The 25,149-nt window shown below is 44.7% G+C and overlaps 2 protein-coding genes across 2 annotated transcripts in view; both read left to right on the plus strand.

Moving 5' to 3' along the window:
* The window catches only part of Nek11 (NIMA related kinase 11), a 246,892-nt gene extending 240,339 nt beyond the window's left edge, over positions 1–6,553 (plus strand). The window contains exon 16 of the mRNA XM_052187461.1: positions 5,803–6,553. Within this exon, the coding sequence (XP_052043421.1) occupies positions 5,803–6,076 (274 nt within the window). The 3' untranslated portion in view covers positions 6,077–6,553. The remainder of the gene's footprint in view (positions 1–5,802) is intronic.
* Positions 6,554–15,415: 8,862 nt separating this feature from the next.
* LOC127688623 (U8 snoRNA-decapping enzyme-like) lies at positions 15,416–17,711 on the plus strand. Its single transcript, XM_052187462.1, has 3 exons — positions 15,416–15,700; positions 15,788–16,057; positions 16,867–17,711. Exons 1-3 carry the CDS (start codon positions 15,560–15,562, stop codon positions 17,074–17,076), a joined length of 621 nt encoding a protein of 206 aa, XP_052043422.1. The 5' UTR covers positions 15,416–15,559; the 3' UTR covers positions 17,077–17,711.
* The last annotated feature ends 7,438 nt before the right edge of the window (positions 17,712–25,149 follow it).

Raw genomic sequence — 25,149 nt, forward strand, 5'->3', positions numbered from 1 at the left:
TGCTGCCTGGCCGAGAGAAGCATGACCTGGCTATGTGTACAGCCAGCTGCAGGAAAAGCATGGGGGAACCAATGTTCACTCACCGTCACGTAACCCTGACGTCTGTGTACCAGTTTCTTCACATGTAAACTAGGGCTCCTTCCGCATACTTACCCTCTCATAAATGATAGAAAATAGAGATGTGCAGCCCTGGCACCAAAGCATTAAAGACGGTGTAAATACTGGCAAGGACATAGACCAGCAGGAGCTCTAGGGGTAGAGATGCAGAGTGGACAGCCCCATTGGAAGACGATGATTTCTTACAACATTAAATATACAATTACCATACAGTTCATCAACTCTACCCTTAGGCATTTATCTAAAGACATAAAACTATATGCTCACCTGAAACATATAAATACATATAGTAGTTTAATTTATAATGTTCAAAATCTAGAAAGAATCCAATTGTTGGTCAGCAGTGAATGGATGCACAAATGGGGCACAGTAGAGAAGTGCTGATCAGTGATACAGAGGGAGGAATCGTGATGCATCCGACAGCTTAGACAACATCCAGGGCACCGTGCCAGGTGAAAGAAGCTTTTCCTCTGCGTCCTCAGTGATTTGTGTGTAAGGCCAGGTCACCAGTGTAGTGTTATTGGGAAATGTAGTGGCCCTTTAAGAAGTAGCCTTAAGGGAAGTCTTTGAGTATTTAAGACAATGCCTATAAAGGAAACTGTACAACTCTGGTCCCAGCATCCTCTCTCCCTCACTCCACATGCCCTGCCCCTCTCACCTGAGGCCCCAACCAATATGGCCAACTTAACCTTAGATTTGAACCTCCAGAACCTGCCTTTACTTCAAAAGTAACTTGGCTTGGGCACTGTCTTATAGTAACAGAAAGATAACACAACTGTATTCCAAATGATTCCATATATGACATCCTGGAAAAGACAGACCACCGGTCACCACAAGTAAAGAACGGATTCAAAAAGTCACAAAAGGATTCAAGGAGATGCATTTGGAGTGCAGGAGTTATAGAAACATTCTCTGTCTCAGCAGCTGATTATACACTGTGGCTTATCGGACTAAGAACTATGCTCCGAAGAGGGTAAATTTTACCATCTGTAGTTGTTTCCTAAAAGTATATAAAGTATTTACTGAGAACTCCATTGCGAACGCGAAAGAGACAGTCCCTGGTACTAGAAACCTCAAGCACACGTCCTGCAGGCTTCCCTTTCCGCGTCCTCCCAAGGAATAACCACTCATCTGACCAAAGGCTCTTAATATTTTCCATCTTCAGCTGTTGTAATAAAGTTTAAAATTCATGACTTGCTACCTAGTTTTCTACTGGTCTTTGAATCCTTTATTTCTTTATTCTTTCAACTAATGTATACTGGCCACCAATAAGCAAAGAATGTCTTTCTGAGTGTCTGACCATCGCAGTCAGAGGGAGCGCCCCAGGCATCATGATTGCAGATGAGGTCACTGAGTCTCTGAGTGGAGAGTCGTGCACAGAGACATGCAAGAGGCTGGTGGCAGGGCCCATCAGCCAGCACACGGGGCTTTGGGAAGGGTGTCAGTGCCTGCATGGTGCTCAGGACCACAGCCCCGCCTTGTCTTCGGAAGCTAATAGCTGCTTCGAGGAGTTGTCCCTCAGCTCTGGGTATGCCCTCCAATGATGGGATTCGTGTGAGAAAAGGCTTCCTTTCTCTAAGGGGAAGTCTTATTTTTCCCAGTGCAGCAGCAGGAGAGCTGTGTGGTAGCATCGCTAATGCGGTACCTAGATACAGGGTGTTCCTCTTGTCACTGGCAAGTCCTGTTTTAGTTTTCATCCCAAGGGAGAACATTATTGAAAAGGTATATGAGTTTAATTTTTTCAGTTCTTTTCTTTAATTTATTTATTTATTCACTTTCATTCCAGTCACAACCTCCCCTTCTCCTCTCCTACGGGTCCCACCCTCACAAGTCCCTCCTCCCATTACCTCCCCTCCTCCTCTGAGGAGAAGAGGAGGCCCCCCTTGGGTACCACACCTCCTATATCAAGTCTCAGCGGTTCCTCTCTTACTGACCCCCACACTTCAAGCAGTCCAGTTAGGGGGAGGAGATCCAATGGAAGCAACAGAGTCGGAGTAGTTAGGGGACCCGCATGCAGACCAAGCTGCACCTCTGCCACAAACGTTATAAATCCTGTATATTTGCCCTGTCTGATGTGCAGCTGGTAAAGATGCTGCCTCATTCTGTGGGATGTCTGTTTGCTCTGTTGATGGTTCCTTTTGCTGTACAGAAACTTTTGAAATTTATGTCGGCCCATATGCTGCTCCCGGAGGCAAATGCCTACGCAGTTGGAGTTCTGTTCAGAAAGATCCTGCCGTGCCTGCGTCTTGAAGCACATCTCCCCGTGTTTTCCTCTAGCAGTTTCAGCATTTCAGGTCTTAAATCCAAAGTATTTTATACATGTCAAGTTGAATTTTGTACAAGGTTAAAAAAAAAAAAAGATGGAGCTCCAGTTTTGTCCCTCTGCAGGTGGATACGCAGTTTTGCCAGCACTGCTTGTTGAAGAGACTGTCATTTTCCTGCTGCATGCTTTTTGGCACCTTTGTAAAAAAATTAGGTAACCTTAGCTATGCCAGATTATTTCTGGGTCCTCTATTCTGTTAACTGGCCAGTATCACGGTATCTTTGTCATTATAGTCTGTGGTACAATTTAGAAAGAACTGTAAATTAAACGCCAAATGCCTTCCAGTTAATAAATGGTCTAATGAAATGAACATACAGTTCTCAAAGGAAGAAAGAGAAGTGACTGAAAAAATAAATATTTAAGAAAGTGTTCAACATTCCTAGTCAATTGGAAAATGCACACTAAGGCTACCTCAAGATAGCACCTCATCCAGATGAAAGTGGCTGTCAGCGATCAGTGGTGGTGACATGTGGGGGACGAGGGGCCCTTATTCACTCCTGCTCAGAGTGCAAAGTAATACTGCCATTCTGGAAATCAGTGCAGAAGTTCCTCAGAAAGTTAGAAATAAAAATTATCACATGGCCTAGCTGATAGACAGGCAACTCCTGAACTACACACAAGACTCCATACAGCACAGAGATTCCTGCATGGCTGTGTTCATTGCTGTCTTCTTTACAATCTCGAGGAAATGGAGCCAGAATACGTATCAAGAGATGAGTGGATAATGAAATATGATATATATATATATATATATACGGAATTTTATCCATGTCTGTAAAAAATGGAATCATTAAATTTGCAGTGAAATACAAGGATCTGGAACGTATAATATTAAACAAAATAGCCCAAGCTCAGAAATAAAAACTATTCTCTCTCATATGCAAACCCTAGTTATAAATACATATACACACATATACATAAATATAGTGATATATACAGATAGAGAGAGGAATGAGTGAGCAGGTGTAAGTATGAGTGAAGAAGAGACCAAAGAAGGACGATAAAGATGTCATCCAAAGGTGACAAGGATGGGTGGGAGTGGATGACGCATGGGACATGAAAAAGACAGAGCCTGGGAAACCCACAAGGGAAGAATGGGTCTGAGGAAGGTGAGAGCTGGAGAATTGATAGAACCCATTGTAAACTGAAGATGACAATATACAATAGAAAATAAAAACAGTCTAAAAAGAGTAAGTAAATAAACAACATATTCCGGGATCTTTAAGAAAACCCCAAGATGATGGCAGGCTAGACTCCTGAAGTTATGTGCAGGAGACCATAAGAGAGAGAGAGAGAGAGAGAGAGAGAGAGAGAGAGAGAGAGAGAGAGAGAGAGAGAGGGCAGACCTGTGGGTGCCGGTGACCTGGCTAAGGGAATCTCCTCACTAACTGGCTTCTGCCATTCTGGAGAGTTGTGATCACTGTGACTAAATGAAGGTCATTCTGCAGCCTGGGTTATACCGTGATGCCTTGGACGGTCCGTGGAAAGTGACACTTGACAGCTTCCTGACTGGGGCTCTGGTGTCCTCTGTGAGTGAGGTTTTATGTACGAAACGCCAAGTTATTTGTGGGGAAGCATGGAGTTAGCAAGTCATTCTCAAAAGCTGAGAGTGCAAAAGAGGTGTCTGCACTACTATGAGATTGTTTCAAACCTAAACTAAGATTTAAAATGGAAGACTATTTCATGTTACCCTTATGGAGCCAAATCCACCTGTGGTCTTTTTCTTTATAGCCCCTGAGAGAGAGAAAGAGACAGAGAGACAGAGACAGAGAGAGACAGAGAGAGAGAAAGGACAGAAGGGATAGTCAGGGTTGCCGTGTCATCACAGGACTCAGGAGAGAGGCAGGAGGATTAGGAGTTCAAGGCCACCCTCAACTACATAGAGTGTCACCCTGGGCTACATATGATTCTGTTTCAAAACAAAAATAAAGAATAAAAAATAATAGCTAATATTTAAGAGGGTCAGAAAAGCAGAACAAAAGCCAAGAGGTCTGCGGAAGGGAGGCGAGATGTAGAAGATGGGCAAGGAGAGAGGAAGCTCCCTGGGAGATGGAGCTTCCTGTCCGAGTCAGCCAAACACACACACACACACACACACACACACACACACACATGGGGGTGGCCCCGGCTTAGGCTCTGGACACTGGGCAGCTTTGCACTGGATGCCGTGTTCAGGTGCCATTATCTGGCCCACAGCATTCTTGCCTGAGAAGCCTGGTAACTGGGCATCTAGTCCTCGGTTGTCCCCGTTGCCTGCCCAGCCTTGTGATGTAAACTGCACCTGTCAACTGTTCACTTCAGTGTAGTTCATTTCAACCTGTAAATGAAGGATGGGGTGTAAAACTGATATCGAAGAGTCCCTAAAGCAGCTTTGAAGTCTTTTGACTCCATGTATTAGAAAGGAATGGGATATAAGTGGAATGGGAAGCGGGATATAAGAAGGGGCGGGAAAATCAAAATAGAATGTCTTTGTATTTGAGGGCTCTAACAGCAGGGATAGGCCCCTCCATCAGTGCCTTACTTCTCCCCCTTACAAAGAGACACCGTCATTTCTAACATCCTTGTAAGTACAAGGATGCTTTCTGAAGCCACAGAGAGCAGCAAGAGAATCCCTCTAGGCGGGAGCTCCTATTGTGAGACTCTTGGGTGTTCCAGTACACCACACTAGAAAGATCAATGTGTTCTCCGAGTCTGAGCACACATGACCACCAACCAGCCTTGCAGCGTGGGAGTGCCTGCCCGCCCACTTCCTCTTGGCCTCTCGAGTTTGCGGCATGGCTGATGTATTTCTTTGACCTATAATTTAGAAGATGATTTAAATGTGCTTACCTGCTTGAGTGCTGTTGAGACCCGAGTTGTTTACCAGATAACTTGTTCCTGTCAATGTCAGAGAAGAATTGTGTCCCCTGTGACACCGAGAGCTGGGCTGTGAGTTTCGAGCATGTGCTCTCCAGGCCTTCTCTGCCATTGCTAATATTTAGCTTTCAATTTTTATTTTAATGTTGTGTCTGGGTATTTTTGCTGGATGTCTTTTTCTTTTCATTGTAAGTATTCTTTTTTGGGTTATTTTCATAATGAAACACCAACAGATCAAGAATATGGTTGAAGGCAAGAATATACCTCATGGATTTTCCGCTGTGTTCGCGGCATTTGAAAGAGTGTCTGGGACGCGATCAACAGCACTCACGCATTGCCTGCTGACCACTGGTGAATGCTGGGTGAGAGTCTGTACCTTAGGTTCCTCTTTTCCCTCCTAAAGGCCAGGGTCACAGTGTTATTTGTTTAACCGCCAACTTTAAAATACATTCCCTTACAGGGGATCTGTATGTAAGGCTTGTAATCTTTCCTCCCTTTCTTGGCAGATCAGCTGTACAGAAGCTAGGAATGGAAACATTTGAGGAGGTCTACGATTACCTGAGGAGAGCAAGGCATCAGAATGCCGGAGAAGCAGAGATCTGGGAGCATCTGGAGACGCTAGCTCCCCGGGCCAGTGACTGCTTCGAAATTGACCAGCTCCTCTACTTTGAGGAGTTGCTGCTGACCACAGAAGGCAAAGAGCCCACTCTCCAGAGCCTGCACCGGGAAGATACCCCGGGGAAGCCTGCCAGGGACACACATTTCTGTGAAAATCCATGAAGTTTACACTCTAGACAGTAGCAAGAGAAACTTGTCGGTAGGAGCCACCACCCTTCCCTTCGGCTCCTGATCAGTAAGGATATCTATGGAGAGGAAAGCTCTCAGCTGACTGCCAGGGCTTGATGTCACAGGTCAAGGTACCAAAGTCTGGTGTCCTGAAAGGCTTTACCTCGGGTGTATGGCCCTCAGGATAAGGAGGGAGCACTCTGAAGTCTTAGGTGCTCTATGCTATAAGTCCATGGGGCAAGCCCCGTGCCTGACCGGTGTGAGCTCCAGGAACCATGGCCAGCATGCTAGTGATGGCTGCTGGACACCAGCCTGGACAATGGCCTGTTCAGCTCCAATGATGTAATTTTGATCAACATTTTTTTTCTTTCTATGTCTAACATGCAAGCAGTGCACAAATCTAAGGACCAGGATGGAAAATCCCCAAGAAGAATGGAGGAGTGGCCCCCGGTTCTGGAAAGACTCAGTGTAGCAGTAGCAGTATTGGGCAAAACCAGAACAGGGAAGTGGGAAGGTGTGGGTGGGAGAACAGGGGGAGGGAAGGGGGCTTATGTGACTTACGGGGAGTGGGGGACCAGAAAAGGGGAAATCATTTGAAATGTAAATAAAAAATATATCGAATTTTAAAAAAAAGACTTTACTTTCAATAGAAAAAAAAAAGAATAAATAGCCTGGCGGTGGTCCCACGCCTTTAATCCCAGCACTTGGGAGGTAGAGGCAGGCGGATTTCTGAGTTCAAGGCCAGCCTGGTCTACAAAGTGAGTTCCAGGACTGCCAGAGCCACAGAGAAACTCTATCTCAAAAAGCAAATAAATAAATAAATAAATAAATAAATAAATAAATAAATAAATAAATAAAATAAAAAAGAATAAATAAAGATTTTATTGTTTTAAGACAAATTTTATCTTTTTCTTATCTTACAGTGTTTCTCAACATGTGGGTCATGACCCCCCTTGGGGTTGCATATCAGATATCATTTATATCAAATATTTTCATAACAGTAGCAAAATGACAGTTATGAAGTAGCAATAAAATAACTTTATGGTTGGAGGTCTCCATGACATAGGAACTGTATTAAAGGGTCACAGCATTAGGAAAGTTGAATATCACTGTTATATAATCATATATTGTTAATTGTAACACATCCATATAATGGTAATTTCTGCTTTGTTTTGTTTGCTGTTTGTTACTACTAAACCAAAAAAAATTGTACACAAATGAGGTATCAGTGTTTTAAAGATTTATTTTATATATTTGAGTGTTTTATCTGCATGTATGAATGTGTACCATGTGTGTCTGAGTTAGGGTTTCTATTGTTGTGATAAAATACCATTGCCAAGAACAAGTTGGAGAGGAAAGGGTTTATTTAGCTTATACTTCTACATTGTAGTCCGTCATTGAAGGAAGCCACAGTAGGAACTCAAACAAGACTGGAACTGGGAAGCAGGAGCTGATCCAGGCCATGGGACAGAGAGTGCTGCTTACTGGCCTGCACTTCATGGTGTCTTGCACAGCCTGCCTGCCTTATAGAACCCAGGAGCACAAAGTCAGGGGTGGCACCACCCACAGTGGGCCGAGCCCCTACACTGTCAATCACTAATTAAGAAAATACAGACTTGCCTATAGTCCAATCTTATGAACTCATTTTCTCAATAGAGGTTTCCTCCTCTGTTGAATCTAGTTTGTGTCAAGTTAACATAAAATTAGCTAGTACAGTATATAAGCCTGGGACCCGCGCAATGTGTGTGTGTGTATATGTGTGTACCTGTATTATACTTAAGTCATACATGCTATCCCCTCAGGCATCAATTATTTCTTTTTTTAAAAAAAAATTATTCTTTGAAAATTTCATGGATTTATAAAATCTATTTTTATGTCAACTTGACAGAAAGTAGGATGATCAGTGGGAGGGAAGGAAACTTAATTTAAAAAAAAGAAAGAAAAGCTCCACAGGATTGGCCTGTAGGCAAGTCCATAGGGCATTTTCCTGACTATTGAGAGGGTCCAGCCCATTTCCGGCAATGCTGTTTCTAGGCAGGTAGTCCTGGGATGTATAAGAAACTAAAGTGAGACATCCAGGAAGACAAAGCCAGTAAGGAACTCTCCCATGGCCTCTGCATCAACCCCTGCCATCAGGTTCCTACCCTTCCTGAGTTCCTGTTCTGGTGTCCATTGGTGACAGACTGTGCTATGGAAGTATACACTGAAATAAACTCATTCTCTCCCCAAGTTGGTTTTGGTTTTACGTTAGCTAAGACAGCACCCATCCCCCACTCTTCCAACCTTGTATGTCCCACCCCATCCCCCTCCCAACTTCATGCCTTTCTTCCTTTGTCATTGTTGATGATGATAATTTTTATACAGAGGAGGTAGCAAGGAAGAGACCTCACATCAGGAAAAGTCCTTTGGATACCCCAGGCCCTTTGATGACCAACCAGATAGCAAACTGGTCAGAAGAGGGGGTTGCTAGAAAAAGTCAAGTTAATGTGTCAAGTCTCTTTGGTGGTGGTTTTTTTATAATAGAACAGAATAATGCTTGTGTGAGCTGCTGTGTCTGTAGAAGAATTCATAATGTGCCCAGAGAACAATGGCTTGCATTTATTATGTTTTTTAAGAAGATAGATGCAGAGGAGTAGTAGTCTATCCTCCAGAGATTTGTGTTGTGTGCCACCCCAGCCTCATAAGAAAGGAGAGCTGGAGGAATGGCTTTTGGGAACACAGCCTCTTAGAGAAGCTCACTGGAATTGAGTTCATTGGTGAGGAGCAAGAAATGACCTGACGTGAAAAGGAGTATCTACTATTACATCTTTCTCCTTCAGCAATGCAGTCTTAATTTGGAGCTATTTCTGCGTGGATATTACCAATAGAAGATGACAATTATGAGACCTTCACAGAGATGGAAGATGAAGGGACTTTGTGCTTTGCTGATCTCTCTCTGTCTCTGTCTCCCTATGTGTGTGAGTGTGTGTGTGTCTGCCTTTCTCTCATATACACACACACACACTCTGTGAGTTTGTGTGTCTCTCTGTCTCTGTCTCTGTCTCTCTCTGTCTCTCTCTCTGTATGTGTGTGTGTGTCTCACACACATATACTCTATTTGTGTGTGAGGTTGTGTGTCTCTGCCTCTCTGTTTCTCTGTCTCTGTCTCTCTCTGTCTCTCTCTGTCGCTCTCTCTCTCACACACACACATACATACACACATACATGCACATATTCTACCTTCAATTTGTAAAGAAGAAATGCCACCAGCTACTTTGGGTGCTGCAGAGCTAAAGCTCACCAGGGAGAGCTATGGAAGTTAAGTAATGGCTCTGAGGCTCTGGCTGGAGCAAAGGCTCTGGGTCTGAGTCAAGCCATCACCCTGGGGCTGACATGTTCAACTATCGCCCACAGGCAAAAACACTGCAATCTTCTTAAGATGAGACATCAACTAACATGTTAAAGGAAAGTAGGATTCAGCAACGGGGAGAGTAAGACAGAAATGAAGCAAAGAAAAGGAACAGGAGTGCTGTGTGTGTGTGTGTGTGTGTGTGTGTAAAAACAGGAATAGATAAATAGTAAAGAAGCAATGTTTGACAGTAGTTCTGCCATAATCTGTATGTAGAAGAGGTTGAACCCCAACGGTGTGCTCCTAGATTTACTCCTCCTGCCATCATCATGGTTACAACAGTTGATTTTTCTGAATCTGTTCTGTGCCTCTTCTGGCTATCGCTAAGGCCAGATAAAGGTAAAGGTAAAGGATGGAATCATGGGAAATTGCAATTGTGGTGTAGCTTCATTTTAGCAGTGCTTTAGATAGCTGTAAACACTCTTGGTGTTGGAGGAATAATTCCCTTCATGGTTAGGCTACTTGAATCTCTGTCATCAAATCTTCATCCCAGAGGACTTCCCTCACAAAGGTTCTATCGTCACCGTTGCAAACACATCCCAAAAGATAATCACTTTCAGAACATGTTGAATAGCCCTTGATGGCTGCTCCAAAGATACAAATGAGTGGCAGGCTGGTAGGACCAGCTTTGCCTTCCAGAAGTGTCCACCCATTTCACCTTGCTAAGCTGCCAGTAGAGCCTCAGAATAGCCACCGCTGGGGTCCTCAGTTCTTCCCTAATTTCAGAAAACAGTTCATCAGTATGGCTCTGCAAATACCAAGTATATGGAAAAATAAGTACTAGGAATACAATGGACATTAGATTTTATGTAGTACTATCCCAGCCAAACCTGTTGAAATGTAATCCTTGTTGTGAGACAGTAAAAGTGAGACTAGGTGGGACCTTTGAGAGGTGATTGGGTCAGGGGGCTCTGCCTGCCTGGATGATGGAGCCAATGATTCAGGGAGCATCTTGAAACTAGGTCTGTCTCTTATAAAACTGTTCATGGCTCCTCTGGCCATGTGGTGACCTGGGCAACCTGAGAATTCTTCAAAGAGTCTCTGTCGGCAAGAGGGTTTTCAATAGATGTGGCCTCTTAATCTTTGATTTTTAGCCTCTAAAACTATAATGGGAGTGGTTCTTTGTTCTTTATAAGTTACCTTATGTCTTAGTTAGGCTTTCTATTGTTGTGAAGAGACACTATGACCACAGCAACTCTTATAAAGGAAAGCATTTAATTAGGACTGGCTAACCATTTCAGAGGTTATCATCATGGCGGGAAGCATGGCAGCTTACGGGCAGACATGGTGCTGGAGACGGAGCCTAGGGTTCTACCTACAGATCAGCAGGTAGTAGGAAGTATCTTGAACTTCTAAAACCTCAAAGCCTACCCCTATCGATGCACCATCTCCAACAATGTCACACCTGCTTCAACAAGACCACACCCATTCCAACTGGACCACACTTTCTAATAGTGCCACTCCCTGTGGGCCTATGGGAGACCATTTTCCTTCAAACAACTATACCTAGTCTGTGGGTACTAATGTCTGTTATAGCAACAGGTGACAGACAAGCAATCCAGAATGGACAACTTGACTCCACATTAATCTGGGTGGTAATCCTTCAACAGCTAGAAATGGTTTTTGTTGATCCAAAATGTGATTTTTTTTATTGCTCTGATAAATGGAAATGTCTGGCTCATTTCACCACTTGCTATACATCCTCCCTGTGGCCTTGTCACTTTAAGGCTGTTTCTCAATGCTCTGATTTTGAGTTTCACCTGATTCATATGTTATCTATGGTTTGTGCTTGATCACAATGATAAACTAATGTGGCATTCTGTCCTTTCCCTGACACTCAAATCCCCAGAATTCATTTGGACCAGGGGCATTGATTTTTACAAATTGGGATGGGGGGGCGTCATCTCAAATAGACTGTGGATTTTTAGAAAAAAATAGACTTTTTCAAAATAGCTGAGGCAAAGCATGAGCCCTGTGTTTTGGACAGAAGCCATCTAGGAAAGGTTAAGGCAAGCAAGCGAGTTTTCGAGAGATGGTCCGCCATTTTGCATGGCAGCAATGGATGAGCTCTAAGATGCAGAGTCCTTAGAGGCTCCATCCCAGAATTGCTTCTTGCTGCTATGCCTTTCCTGTCACTCTTACATAGCCCAATGATTCCTGGGCATTAGCCCACCCTGTTGGGCAGATTTCCTGCAGATCAATATGAAGATGTACTCTCATGTAGTAATGCTGTGTAGACAAATTGATGATTACACCATTTCTGATCATGATTTTATAGAATTCCTAAATAGATACAAATAATTTCCAAGCCCTCTATAGAATAAAAGGCTGCAACTAGAGCTCTGGAAACCTTCATGTGTTGCAGACTAACTGCTTTAGGAAAAGAAAGCAGGCTTGGAACAAATTAACAATCAAACATTCATTCTGGATTAGATGTGAGACCATTATCTGGCAACTAAAGGTCATAAACTTGGAATGGACAATTTATTGTAGGTGCAAGGACAGAAAATAAAATATTGACTAGTTTATCTATATAAAACTTCAAAATAATAAGATACAAGGCAGATGATTTGTCTCTCAACAAAATCATGCTAACTTGTGACACAAAAATTATTATTTTCAACTTATAGCAAGCATGGATTTAGAAGATAATGAATGTTTAGTCAGATACTAGTCTGACTAGATAGAAAGATAGGTAAAAATTCTGTTGTAACTCCTTAAACCTTATCAATGACAAAAAGTAATAAAAAGAGATAAGAAAGCACATTTCATACCCATCAGAGGAAAAATACACCAAGAGCATATTTCTATTCTGGACATCTATGCCTCAAATGCAAGGGCACCCACATTTGTAAAAGAAACATTGCTAAAGCTTAAATCATACATCAAACCCCACACATTAACAGTGAGAGGCTTCAGCAAGATAGATAAACTCTTAGCCAAACTAATTAAAAGGAAGAAAGAAATCATCCAAAGTAACAAAATCAGAAATGAAAAGGGAGATATTAGAGTAAACACTGAGGAAATTCAAAGAATCATTAGGTCTTACTTCAAAAGCCTGTAGTTCACAAAATTGGAAAATCTAAATGAAATAGAATATTTTCTTGATAGATTTCACTTACCAAAGTTAAATGGAGATCAAGTAAACAATCTAAACAGTTTGATAATCTCTAAGGAAATAGAAGCAGTCATTAAAGGTCTCCCAACCAAAAAAAAAAAAAAAAAAAAAAAAAAAAAGCACAGAGCAAAATGATTTTAGCACAGAATTCTACCAGACAGTCAAAGAATAGCTAATACCAATACTCCTCAAACTATTCCATAAAAGAAAAAGAGAGGAAACATTGCCAAACTCATGCTATGAGGCCACAGTCACCCTAAACCACACAACAAAGATCCAACAAAGAAAGAATTTTAGACCAATTTCCTTTATAAATATTCATGTAAAAATACTCAAGAAAATACTCACAATCCAAATCCAAAAACACATCAAAGACATCATCCACCATGGTCAAAGTAAGCTTTATTTCACGGATACAGGGGTGGTTCAATATACAAAATTCTATCAGAATCCACTATATAAACAAACTGAAAGGAAAAACTCACATGATCATCACATTAAATGTTGAAAAAGCCTTTGACAAAATCCAACACCTCTTCATGATAAAAGTTTTGGAGAGTTCAGGGATACAATGCACATTTCTAAACACAATAAAGGCAATATACAACAAGCCAATAAACATCAAATTAAGTGGAGAGAAAAAGCAATTCCACTAAAATCAGGGACAAAACAAGGCTGTTCACTCTCTACTTATCTCTTCAATATGGTACTTGAAATTCTAACCAAAGAAATAAGACAACTAAAGATCAAGGGGATACAAAATGGCTATTTGTAGATAATATAATAGTATACATAAGTGACCACAAAAATCACACCAGAGGACTCCTACAGATGATAAACACATTAAGCAAAGTGGCTAAATACAAAATTAACTTAAAAAGTCAATAGCTCGCCTTTATACAAACAATAAATGGGCTGAAACCAGGGAAAAGAAACCAGGGAAAGAACACCCTTAACAATAGTCACAAACAATATAAAATATCTTGGTGTAACTTTCACCAAGCAAGTAAAAGACATGTGTGACAAGAATTTCAAGTTCCGGAAGAAATAAATTGGCAAAGATATCCAAAGATGAAAAACTATGCATGGATCAGTAAGAGTAACAAAGTAAAAATGGACATCTTACCAAAAATAGCCTACGGATTCAATGAAATTCCCATCAAAATTCCAACACAATTCTTTATAGATCCTGAGAGGACAATTCTCAACTTCATGTGGAAAAATAAAAACTCAGGATAGCTAAAACAATCCTGTATAACAAAAGAACTTCTGGGGGGTATTATCACCATCCCTAATCTAAGTCACAGAGGAATAGTAATAAAAATTGCGTGGCATTGGTATAGAAACAGACAGGTTGATCAATGGAATTGGCAACACTTGGTTTTGTACAAAGAAGCCAAAATCATACAATGGAAAAAAGAAAGCATCTTCAACAAAGAGTGTTGGTCTAACTGGATGTCTGCAAGTAAAAGAATTCAAGTAGATCCATATTTATCACCCTACACATAACTCAAATCCAAGTGGATCAAAGACCTAAACATAAAAGCAGATTCACTAAATCTGATAGAAGAGAAAGTGGGGAATAGCCTTGAACACCTTGGCTCAGGAGACAATTTCCTGGGCCAGGAGAGTGAATGGAAATTGGTGTAGTGAGTGACAGGTTGGAGATAGTAAGCTCTAGAGACCTGGGATAGGAAGGCTCCAAGCAGTCTACAAGAGTGAGAGGGTGACTCTAGCTGAGACTCCTAGCAATGGGGGACATGGTTCCTAAAGTGGCCACCTCCTGTAGCCAGACAGGACTCCAAGTGGAGGGATTAAGGACACCAACCCACCCACAAAACCTTTGACCCAATGTCTTTCCTGCCTACAAGAAGTTCAGGGACAATGATGTCACAGAGACTGAGGGAATGGCCAGCCAATGGCTGGCCCAACTTGAGACCCATCCCACGGGCAAGCATCAATCCCTGACATTATTAATGGTAGTTATGCTTGCAGACAGGCATCTAGCATAACATCCAGCATAACTGTCTTCTGAGAGGCTCCACCCAGCAGCCAGTGGAAACAGATGCAGAGATCTACAGCCAAACATTACCTGGAGCTGGAGAAGTCTTGTGGAAGAGTTGGGGAAGTATTGAGAAACTCTGGGGTCAAAGGGACTCCAGAAGAAGACTCAACAAATTCAACTAAGTTGGACCTTTGGGGAATCCTAGAGGCTGAGCCACCAAGCAAAGAGTATACAAGGGCTGGACCTACCACCTCCCCCCCCCCCCCCCCACACACACACGGTTATCCCAACTGGAGCGGGAACTTACCCTGACTCTGTTGCCTCCCTTTGGATCGCGTTCCCCTAACTGTGCAGCCTTGTCTGGCCTCAGTGGGAGAAGATGTACCTAGTACTTCAGTGACTTGAGGTACGGGACCTCCCCCTTCTCAGAGGTGAAGGGAAGGAGGATGGAGAAGGAGTCAGGTAAGGGGGAAATAGGAGGAGGAGGAGGGCTGCATTCGGGATTTAAAATGAATAAATAAATTAATGAATGGGAAAAATAAAACAAAAAGTTTACATTCCTACTCACTTTTCCTACATCCAACTCCAACCGACGTTTTCTGGTTCTATCCAAATCAATGAGAGTCCCAATGGCCCTCTCAATACCCTATTCCTTGGACTTTCAGGACTTTTTGGTAATCTGATCTTATCCAAGATAGAAAACCTCTTAGCTTTACAGGCCTCCTAACTATGACTTAGGACACTAGCCACACCTTTAGCCACGCCCTGATACTGGGGGCCCAATCCTGAGTTAGCTTTCAGCTTCCCGGCCCTCCCCACTGCCTGGCCAAAGGCCCCAGCTGGACTGGATGCTGTTCCTTTAGCAAAGCCTGCTCTGGCGTCTCTGTTCTGCTCATGGACCCTGAAGGCATCGGTGGTCTGAAATGATAATCTGTGAACTACGTGAGCGGACAAAAGGAAAGATTCATGGCCACGACCAGTAAGATAGAACTGGAGGACGCCCTGGCCCTGGGACCCAGCTGGCGGCACCTTTGTTACGCGATGCTGTATGCGCCCAATCCAGGGACGCTCTTCGGTGGCCGCGTCTTGCTGAGCTATTCTGTGCTGGTGAGGAAGGGCTGTCCTAGCCCTGTGCCCTTCTGGGACTATCTTTCTGTCTCCTAGCTAATCCTCCTTCCCTCCTTCTGTCCTCAGATGTCCATGCGCTTTGATGGGCGACTGGGCTTCCCTGGTGGTTTTGTGGATGATCGGAGCCCCAGCCTGGAGGAAGGGCTGAATAAGGAACTGTTGAAAAAGCTGGGCGAGGGAGTATCCACTTTCAACGTACTATCCACCGACTACCGAAGCTCCCTCGCCGACTCCAAATCCAAAGTGGTGGCCCATTTCTATGTCAAGTGCCTAACGCTAGAGCAGCTCCAGACCGTGGAAGCCAGCGCACCACGAGCCAAGGACTATGGGCTAGAGGTGGGACCAGCCTGGGACCTCTTACCTCTATCTGCCTCCCTTCTCTGTGGCCCTTTTCCGAAGAAAGCCCCCTTAGGAATTCCTGGTCATCAGACCTTGCGCCCACCGCAGTGTCCAGGACTAGTCGAAACCCTGCACATCTATCTCCATGCTGGATAATACTGCCAGTGTGGTCTCCTATGAAGGTTTTACACCACACACACACACACACACATACACACACACACATACACTTGACTGGTCTCTGCAGTGATTTTTCTAGAACACAGTCAGCCAAGTGTGGTAATGGTCAGGCATGACACCACAACAGCTTGCTAGTGCTTTGCCTTTGGACCCCTGACTTAGGGAGGCATGGAAGGGATTCTCCAATTTTGCCAAGTACTAAACTCATGGGGTTGGGGAAGATGGAGAAAAGTGACTTCCACATTCACACTGGCAACTTCTAGTGAGCAAGCAACTTTTAGACTTCCCTCGGACAGCTCTCGATAAGGGAGGAGTAGGAAGAAGGCCTGCAACTTCGGAGTTTTTTTGAGTTCCGCTGTAAGGCTGTAGGGTAGAACCAGGTGTAGGTTCCCTGGTGTAGAACTGCTGGCGGATAGGGCTGTGCCCGCATTCAGGCTGCCTGTTGGAAGGATTAACATGGAAGTGAATCCACAATGCCTTTGGGGCCACCTCCTGTCCAGGGTTAGGCTCACTGGGCCCCACTGAAGTATGAAGCCTTAGGAATTGCTCTGCGGGGATGGATATCTACTCTCAAAATAGCTTGTAGTGAGAACTGTGTCTTGTCCTCTCTCTCCTTCCCTTCAAAGGTCTTGGGCCTGGTGCGGGTACCCCTGTATACCTTGCGGGATGGTAGGGGAGGCCTGCCTGCATTCCTGGAGAATTCCTTCATTGGTGTCGCCAGGGAGCAGCTACTGGATGCCCTCCAGGACTTGGGAATTCTGGCTCCTGAAACTGCCTCAGACCTCAAGGGACGAATTGTTCAACTTAAGCAGACCTTAAGGTTGATTGGGACCTGAGCAGAGAGAACTCGGTAGGGGGAGGGCTGGGAGATGGGAAATGCTTTCTGGGCCTTGGAGAGGACAGCTGATACCAGATTAAAGGTAGAAATGTAATGCAAAATGACCCCATCACCCTATGGCACCAGCGACAGAAATCCATAGCCCTTTGCAGGGTCTTCGACATGTAAGGTCCCTCCCTGTACCTGTCAGGCATGCACACGTGCGCTCTGTGCCACACGTGGTCTAGCACACTTCCCCTCATGGTCACTCTAACTGGGAACTGTAATCCCCTCTGCTCCTTCCTAAGCAGGGGAGAGTCTTCCCCTCTCTTGTAAAGCCACGTTTTAGTGCGCAGCTGGCTGGAGAGCCAGAGGCAGGTGTTGCAGTCTGAAAATACTTGGCCCAAGGAGTGGCACTATTTGGAGGTGTGGCCTTGTTGGAGTAGGTGTGTCACTGTGGAGGTGGTCTTTAAGACCCTCATCCTAGCTGCCTAGAAGTCAGTCTTCCCCTAGCAGCCTTCAGATGAAGAGGTAGAACTCTCAGCTCCTCCTGCACCATGCCTGCCTGGATGCTGCCATGCTCTGGCCTTGATAACAATGGACTGAACCTCTGGACCTGTAAGCCAGCCCCAATTAAATATTGTCCTTATAAGACTTGCATTGGTCATGGTGTCTCTTCACAGCAGGAAAACTGTAAGACGGCAGGGGATTTCCCTTTGAAAATGGCCTCTCACCTGAGACTCAACCAGATCCACTGATTCCAGAAAGCTGGGGGAAACCTTAACCAGCTCCACAGCCTCCCTTTCTTCACCCACAACTGAACATAAAGGGTCAGAAGGGGGTGCTGGTCTCTTGGGCTGCCCTTGGTTGGACTCAAGACCTCTGAGTGTGTCCTCTCTGGAGGATTCAGAAGGGAGTTAACCCAGCCTGTCTAGTCTGCCCTGCAAAAAGAGCCTTCTAGGGGGAGATGCTGTCAGCAGGGCCTTCAGGCTCTTTAGCTTTCTCAGCTGATGCTGGAGACCTGATGTCCTTAGGCAGACTCGGCCTTGCTGCTGTAGACTCCACAATGTAGACAGAAAACTTTCCCTAAAGGGCCAAACAATGACACTTTTAGGCTTTGAAAGGACACATTTCTCCAACTTTGTTTTTAGCTAGCATGCTTTTTTTTTTAAATACCATATAGATATATAGAGATATAGATGTATATATACACACATATATACATATATAAAATTCATACATACATATGCATATATACCATATATATGTAGCTTTATTTATAATAGCCAGAAACTGAAAACAACCTAAAACAACCCAGATGTCCCTCAGCTGAAGAATGGAGAGGTTATAATGATGGCTAACAGAGACACCAGTCTAATGTCACTCACATAGGGATGGAGAGAGCAGGTAACTATGTGAAGTAATTTGAAAATCAGAGATCTTGATGCTGACGACAGTTGGGCGTGGAGAGTGTGTGGTGGGAAGTGGGTCTGAAACAGAGAGAGGTGATTGGTTAAGGAAAACTGGGGAGATGGGGTGGCTGAGCCAGGGATGGGGGATTGCTGTAAAAGGGAAAGCAAGCTTCAGGATGGGGAGGCAGAAGGGGAAGTGAACCAGGCCAGAAACTGACACATGCTTGAGAGGTGAACCAGGAGCCTCACTGATGAGGAGGAGGCACAGGGCCAACACAGCAGCAGAAGGGCAGAGTGGCCAGGTCAGCATGTGCCCTCCCAGGACAGGATCCCACGAAGGAAGGAGGCTGGGAAAGTAGTGCGGGGCCCTGTGGATTCCAGCCGGCCTCAGCTCTTGGCCTTTCAAATATGGAGTAGATGGGTCAGAAGCAGCTCTGGAGGCCATGCCGGGAAGGTTTCATTGCTGTGTCTTTTCTCCTGATCTAACCTGAATCTAAGGGTTGCACGCTCGTGTGCATGTGTGCGTGTGTGTGTGTGTGTTCGTGCGTGTGCACGTGCGCGTGCACCTGGCACTGACTCTACAAGGAACACAGCATCTGCAGCTCACCCTTGATGCTGCCTGTGATTACTTTTTCAGTTTCCACACTGCTCCACTTAGGTAGGCTCAAGTGTTCTAGTGCCCATGCCTCCCAATCTCCTTGGAAGGTTCCATTTTTACTTTTTACTTCCCCTGCCTTACCTAAAAAGCATCCCTCCCAGGCAGTGGGTTCAGCCGTCACACACTGGTTGGCTGTTCTGGGTTTAGGTTTTCCCATTTTTTGAGGTCTTCTTCCATTTCCTTCTTCAGAGTCTTGAAGTTCTTGTCATATAGATCTTTCACATGTTTCGTAAGAGTCACCCCAAGATACTTTATACTATTTGTGGCTATTGTGAAGGGGGTCATTTCCCTAATTTCTTTCTCAGCCTGCTTATCCTTTGAGTATAGGAAGGCCACTGATTTGCTTGAGTTGATTTTATAACCTGCCACTTTGCTGAAGTTGTTTATCAGCTGTAGGAGTTCTCTAGTGCAGTTTTTTGAGTCACTTAGGTAGACTATCATGTCATCTGCAAATAATGATAGTTTGACTTCTTCCTTTCCAATTTGTATCCCTTTGATGTCCTTATGTTGTCTAATTGCCCGAGCTAGTACCTCAAGTACAATATTGAAAAGATAAGGAGAAAGGGGGCAGCCCTGTCTAGTCCCTGATTTTAGTGGGATTGCTTCAAGTTTCTCTCCATTTAGTTTGATGCTGGCTACCGGTTTGCTGTATATTGCATTTACTATGTTCTAGGTTTAGTTCCCTGGCCTGGTCCTGATGGTGCCTCCCTCACAGGAGGGAGAGGCAGGCTAGACTGTGCTTGTCTCTTCTCCCCTACTCCCACCCTGCTGGGGCATGGTCTGCTGGGATGACAACTGCACAGGACTCCCCGTGTCTGTGTCCCCGTAAGCACAGTGCTCTGGGACGGGAAGAAGGCTGAAGCCCATCTGACCTGCAGCCCTGCTCCCAGCAGCCAGGACCTCCAGCTGAGCTCTGCCCTCCTTACCTCAGGTTTGGGGCTGTGAGTCCTGGGGAGAGGGTTAATGGAGGGAGCGCTTGGCATTAACTATGAGCAGGTGAGCCAGCCATGTGTCAGCACAGGCTGCTGCTGCTTCTTCCTGAGGAGGAGAGGGGACACATCACCCCTCCCTCACCCCCACATTGATGCCTCTCTCAGCAGAATCAGCAAGAAGTGTCTGCTTCTCAACCTTGTACGTTCCCTCTTCACAGAAATCACTCTCAGACTTCATCCTATCCTGAGCCCAAGTCCTTGTCAGTTGCTGGGATTGAGGCAAAGATACCTTCTCCTGGCAGGACCATGTTGGAAAAGGAGGAATGTGTCCTGCTACTGAACTTGGGCTCTGAGGAAAGCTAAGTGAAACAGACAGGGGTAGTGTGATGGTTTGTATGTGCTCGGCCCAAGGAGTGGCACTCTTAGGAGGTGTGGCCTTGTTGGAGTAGGTGGGCCTTGTCCTAGCTGCCTGGAAGTGAATATTCTGCTAGCAGCCTTCGGATGAAGATGTAGACCTCTCAGCTCCTCCTGCACCATGCCTGCCTGGATGCTGCTATGTTCTCACCTTGATGACAATGGACTGAACCTCTGAACCAGTAAGCCAGCCCCAATTAAAGGTTGTCATTTATAAGACTTGCCTTGGTCATGGTGTCTGTTCACAGCAATAAAACCCTAACTAAGGCATTTAGTGAGAGGGGAATGGGGGGGGCGGGTATTGCACAGAAAATATTTAAATCTGAACCCCAAATATTCTAGTTACCTGATAAGTAGAAAAGCAAAACTTAATATGAACATTTCACTCTTGATAACATTTGGGAAGAGCATCAGAGTTTGAGCTGTGTGGAAGATGCTGGGTGTGGCTCATTCCTTCAGAGGAGAAGAAAAGGTGGGCTATTCTGTTTAGCACTCTGCGGTAGAAGGGTGTGGGCCATGCAGGGTAACTGAGACTAAGATGGCCTTCAGGCCACAGGAAGTATACCAGCTGTCTCCCCTTGCCCCCCATGACTTCTAGGTCCCATTTCTCTGACTGAATTCATATAGCAATTCACTCCCCACCCCCCAAGTAGTGGGCACAGTCTGTCAGAGACACCACTGGAGGGTTAAAATGCCACTGTGCCCATGCTGGTCTGGATGGCCTCACTTTTGGAATTGGAAGGTAGCAGTACTGTGCCAGTCACAGGGGCCTTGGAAGGTGCTAGAAGGCCCCTCTACTGCCAGCTCCTCTGCTGGGAAACTCTACATTCCAGACTCTCCCATGACCTGTCCAGTTCACCTTGATCACACAAGCAAAGCCAGGGCCACCAGACCCAACCTCAGCCCTCTGCAGGGACAGCTGCCAAGGATCCTGTCTTTGCCTCAGCATGGCAAGCTCTTCAGGTAGCTGACCAAATGTAAGTAGGAAATAGCGGTAAACGGGAAGTTCCGGGTTGGCTTGCTGTTCCCACCCTCAAGGCCCTCTGGGGTTTCTGAAGGCCCCACCTTGTAGATTTACAACCTTCAGGCACCCAGGAATAGATCCAGGGTATGGATGGAGGCAAAGGTCTAAAGACCAGGAGAGAAGGCCAGCTGACTGATGTCAGAGAAGGAGTGCATCCCAACCACGGGAAACTCACTCCGGTGCAGATGTGCTGCTAATTCCATCATGCATGTATTCCACTTCTGCCCACAAATGTCCATGGTAGGAGGCTCCGATTAGCTATGCCCGCATCATTAGCCTTCATTCTGGCATAAAGGGACAAAGAGGGAATATCTGCTTGCTTTTAGCGTTCATGAGAGACTTGGGTCATTTGTATCCTCTGTAACAGACCTGCACTGGCTAGTTTTATGTCAGCTTGACCCAGGTAGAATCATCTGAGAGGAGAGAACCTGAGCTGAGAAACTGCCTTGTAAAACTGGGCGGCAGGCAAGCCTGTAGTGTGGTTTCAAACGACTGATGGGTGTGGGAGGGACCAGCACGCACGCTGTGGGTGGTACCACCCCTGGGCTGGTGGTCATGGACTCTGTAAGAAGTTAAGCTGATCAAGCCATGAGGAGCAAGGCAGTAGGCAGCACTGCCCCCAGGTTCCTACCCAATTTGAGTTCCTGTGCAGGTTTTACTCAATAAATTGTGATTCAGGGTATGTAAGGCAAATAAACCCTTCCTCCCAAGTTGGGTTTTTGACATGGTGTCATCATCACAGCAATAGAAACCTAAGGCAGAAATTGAAGAACATTATAAGTTCAGAAGATTCCGCGACTATGGGCCTACCATTGTACTTCTTCAGCTATGAAGTGAGTTCCTTGGTCAGAGGCAATGCCATGTGGAATACCACGATGGTGAATAAGACATTTTGTAAGACCATGGATGGTAATGTTGGCAGAATCATTACATGCAGGAAAGGCAAATCTATAATCAGAATACATATCTATTACAGGAAGAATAAAGCATTGCCCTTTCTGTGAAGGAAGTGAACCAATGTAGTCAACCTGCCATCAGGTTGGTGGCTGGTCACCCTGGGGAATAATGCTCTATCTGGAGTTCAGGGTTGAATCTGGCACTCGGTAGCAGCCGTAGCCAGGTCAGCCCTGGTGAATGGAAGTCCACATTGTTGCATCCAGTAATAACCTTCATCTCTGCCACCATGGCCAAGCTAGAAACAATCACAGTGTCCTTTCAATGTCGAGGGCTAGTTCAGTTGTAGTGCTTGCCTTGTAGGCAAAAGGGCTTGAGTTCCATCCCTAAAAGGTGGGTGAAAAAACTTGGATACATATCTGTCATCACAACTTTGGGGCAATGGAGACAGGTGGCTCCCTGGGGCCACCAGGATAACCAACCTAGTTGGCAAGTTTCAGACCAATGGGCGGTGCTTAAGGAATAAAAAACAATGGGCAGTGATTAAGGAATAACACCCAAGAACGTCCTCTGGCTTCTCACACACACAAATGTGCATGTATGTCTGCGCGCGCACGCATGCACACACACACACACACACACACACACACACACACACACATACTCACAATGTCCATGGTGAACTGTCATTATAGGAAGTCTTATTGATAAGCCTCTAGTAACTCTCTTGACAGCATCCCTGTGTCCTGTCACCACAAGGTTTTGTAAGTCAGTGGTTCTCAACACTGACTCTTCATTTAAATCACATGGAAAATCCAGGGAGGACCATGTTTGGCATTCGAAGGCAGGTGGCAGACATTGGCCAACTTAGGCAACATCAATCTTCTTAGACTTGGTTTTGGAGCTTGTGAGGTGAGACTGGAACCTCATCTCCCCTTCCAGCTCCTTGTCCAGACAGGAGCCATTTGTTGGCTAAAGGGTTTTGTGAAATGCAAACGCCTCATTCAAATGTAAATTATAACCTTTACCTTCAACTTCAGGAGAAGCCAAAGATCTTCCTACTTTTAACTTTTTACTACAGGAAACGTCAAACTATATAAATTAAAAAAAAAAAAAAAAAAAAAAAAAAAACAAGCCTGAATGGTCCCCAGAAACCCAGCTTCTAAAGCTGTATTCACACCCTCAGCCTCTGTCTCTTGGAAGATTATTTTTAGTGTGTGCTTTATACATATTTTAGTATTTAGCTGTAAAGAGCAAAGAACATTTAAAACTGTAACCATATTACTATCCTACCTCAATTACATTATTCTTATACCTCAAGCATCCAATCCCCATTTATAGACACAAAAGGAAGTATTTTGTAATTTTAACAACCAGGCCATGGCCATTTTGAGCCTGACTTCCAGTGACCTATGATGCCTCACTCAGGTATCTAGAGCCTAACCCCTACTAACTCACGGAAGTATGCACATGTATATTAGTTGGTCTTAAGAAAAATCAACTAATAATGTAAACTTTGTTTCTCAACAAGATTAATGGGAAATCCACCTGCCCATTTGGAATATGGCTCTAGGCTGAAGGGTGTTACTCCCAACTGGGTGAAAATGAGACCACTATCACAATTTTTGAGTCAAAATTGAAGCAAGCTTTATTAAATACCGGCCAAGACCAAAGATACTGACCAGTTCCATACCCAGGATTTCCAGAGTATGGCACCAAATTATAGGCAAAAGCCACAAACTACATACTTCCTATCTTCATCCAATCAAGGCAAGCATACATCCTGACGTACTTCCTGCCTTTGTGTGATCAAGCACACATCCTGTGCAGTTGGAGCAACCAAACTTGCTAAAGCAAAAATGGCTTGTTATCTTCCCTGAACTGCCCCTGGCACCCCAGGAAGTTATCTTAGGCAAGAAGTGTTAGAGGCAGTATGTTAGGGGCAATTTTGTTTTATAGATCTCCTAAGCATAGCAATTTAAACTTAAAACATAACTTCAGGCATCACAAAGGCCCATGAGGACAAGGCAGAGTACCCCTCCCCCATACACACACACACACATACACACACACACACACACACACACACACACACTATCTCAACTGTTGTTAAAAAACACAACCAAAAACCTCTTGCTTCCCCTCAGCAACCCAGGTCCTTCCAAGTACTCACCCGCAGCTTTTCCTTTTTTTAACAGTGTACGTCAATAATCTCTCACTTTGTCCGTTAGTGTCTTGGTGAATTCTTACCACCCATGTCCCCAGCCGACCACCTGCTGTTCCTAGAAGTAGCAGTCACATGACTCCAATTATTTGCTTTTTCAGGTTTGAACTCAAACTTGGTCTAAGTTCCGTGGCTTTATTAAATCCAAACGCTCAGGACCAGGGGGTGTCTTGATAAAAGGGCTAGAAATTCTTCACAGCACACAAAAGCACAGCACTGGAGACTTCCCAGTCTCCAGAATGAGGGAAATGATTTTCACTTGTTCAGTTTCTGAGGGGCTGGGAGTAGTTAACTAAGCCTCATCCTCAAGGGCCTCCTGCCAGGACCCTATGTCCCCAGTGGGCAAAGGGACTTCTCCTTGTCTTGTCGGGTAACGAGTTGTGTTAGATGTTTTTTTTTTTTCCTTGAGTCCAGTCATTTCTGGAAGGTTCCATGAATCTGTTAGTGGTTAGTCCTCAGAGATCTGTGTGAGGTTTCATAGGTCATTGAGGGTAAGGTTCCAAATGATCGCAGTTCAGTTGTTAAAATTGGAAA

The sequence above is a fragment of the Apodemus sylvaticus genome, chromosome 7, assembly GCF_947179515.1.
Source record: "Apodemus sylvaticus chromosome 7, mApoSyl1.1, whole genome shotgun sequence".
NCBI lineage: Eukaryota > Metazoa > Chordata > Mammalia > Rodentia > Muridae > Apodemus > Apodemus sylvaticus.

What these genes read in the sequence shown, in the direction of transcription:
- LOC127688623 (XM_052187462.1), top strand. Translation starts at nt 15,560, where the DNA reads ATGGCCACGACCAGTAAGATAGAACTGGAGGACGCCCTGGCCCTGGGA. An exon ending in TGCTGAGCTATTCTGTGCTG is followed by an intron (nt 15,701 to 15,787) that starts GTGAGGAAGGGC and finishes TTCTGTCCTCAG; the next exon opens with ATGTCCATGCGCTTTGATGG. An exon ending in CCAAGGACTATGGGCTAGAG is followed by an intron (nt 16,058 to 16,866) that starts GTGGGACCAGCC and finishes TTCCCTTCAAAG; the next exon opens with GTCTTGGGCCTGGTGCGGGT.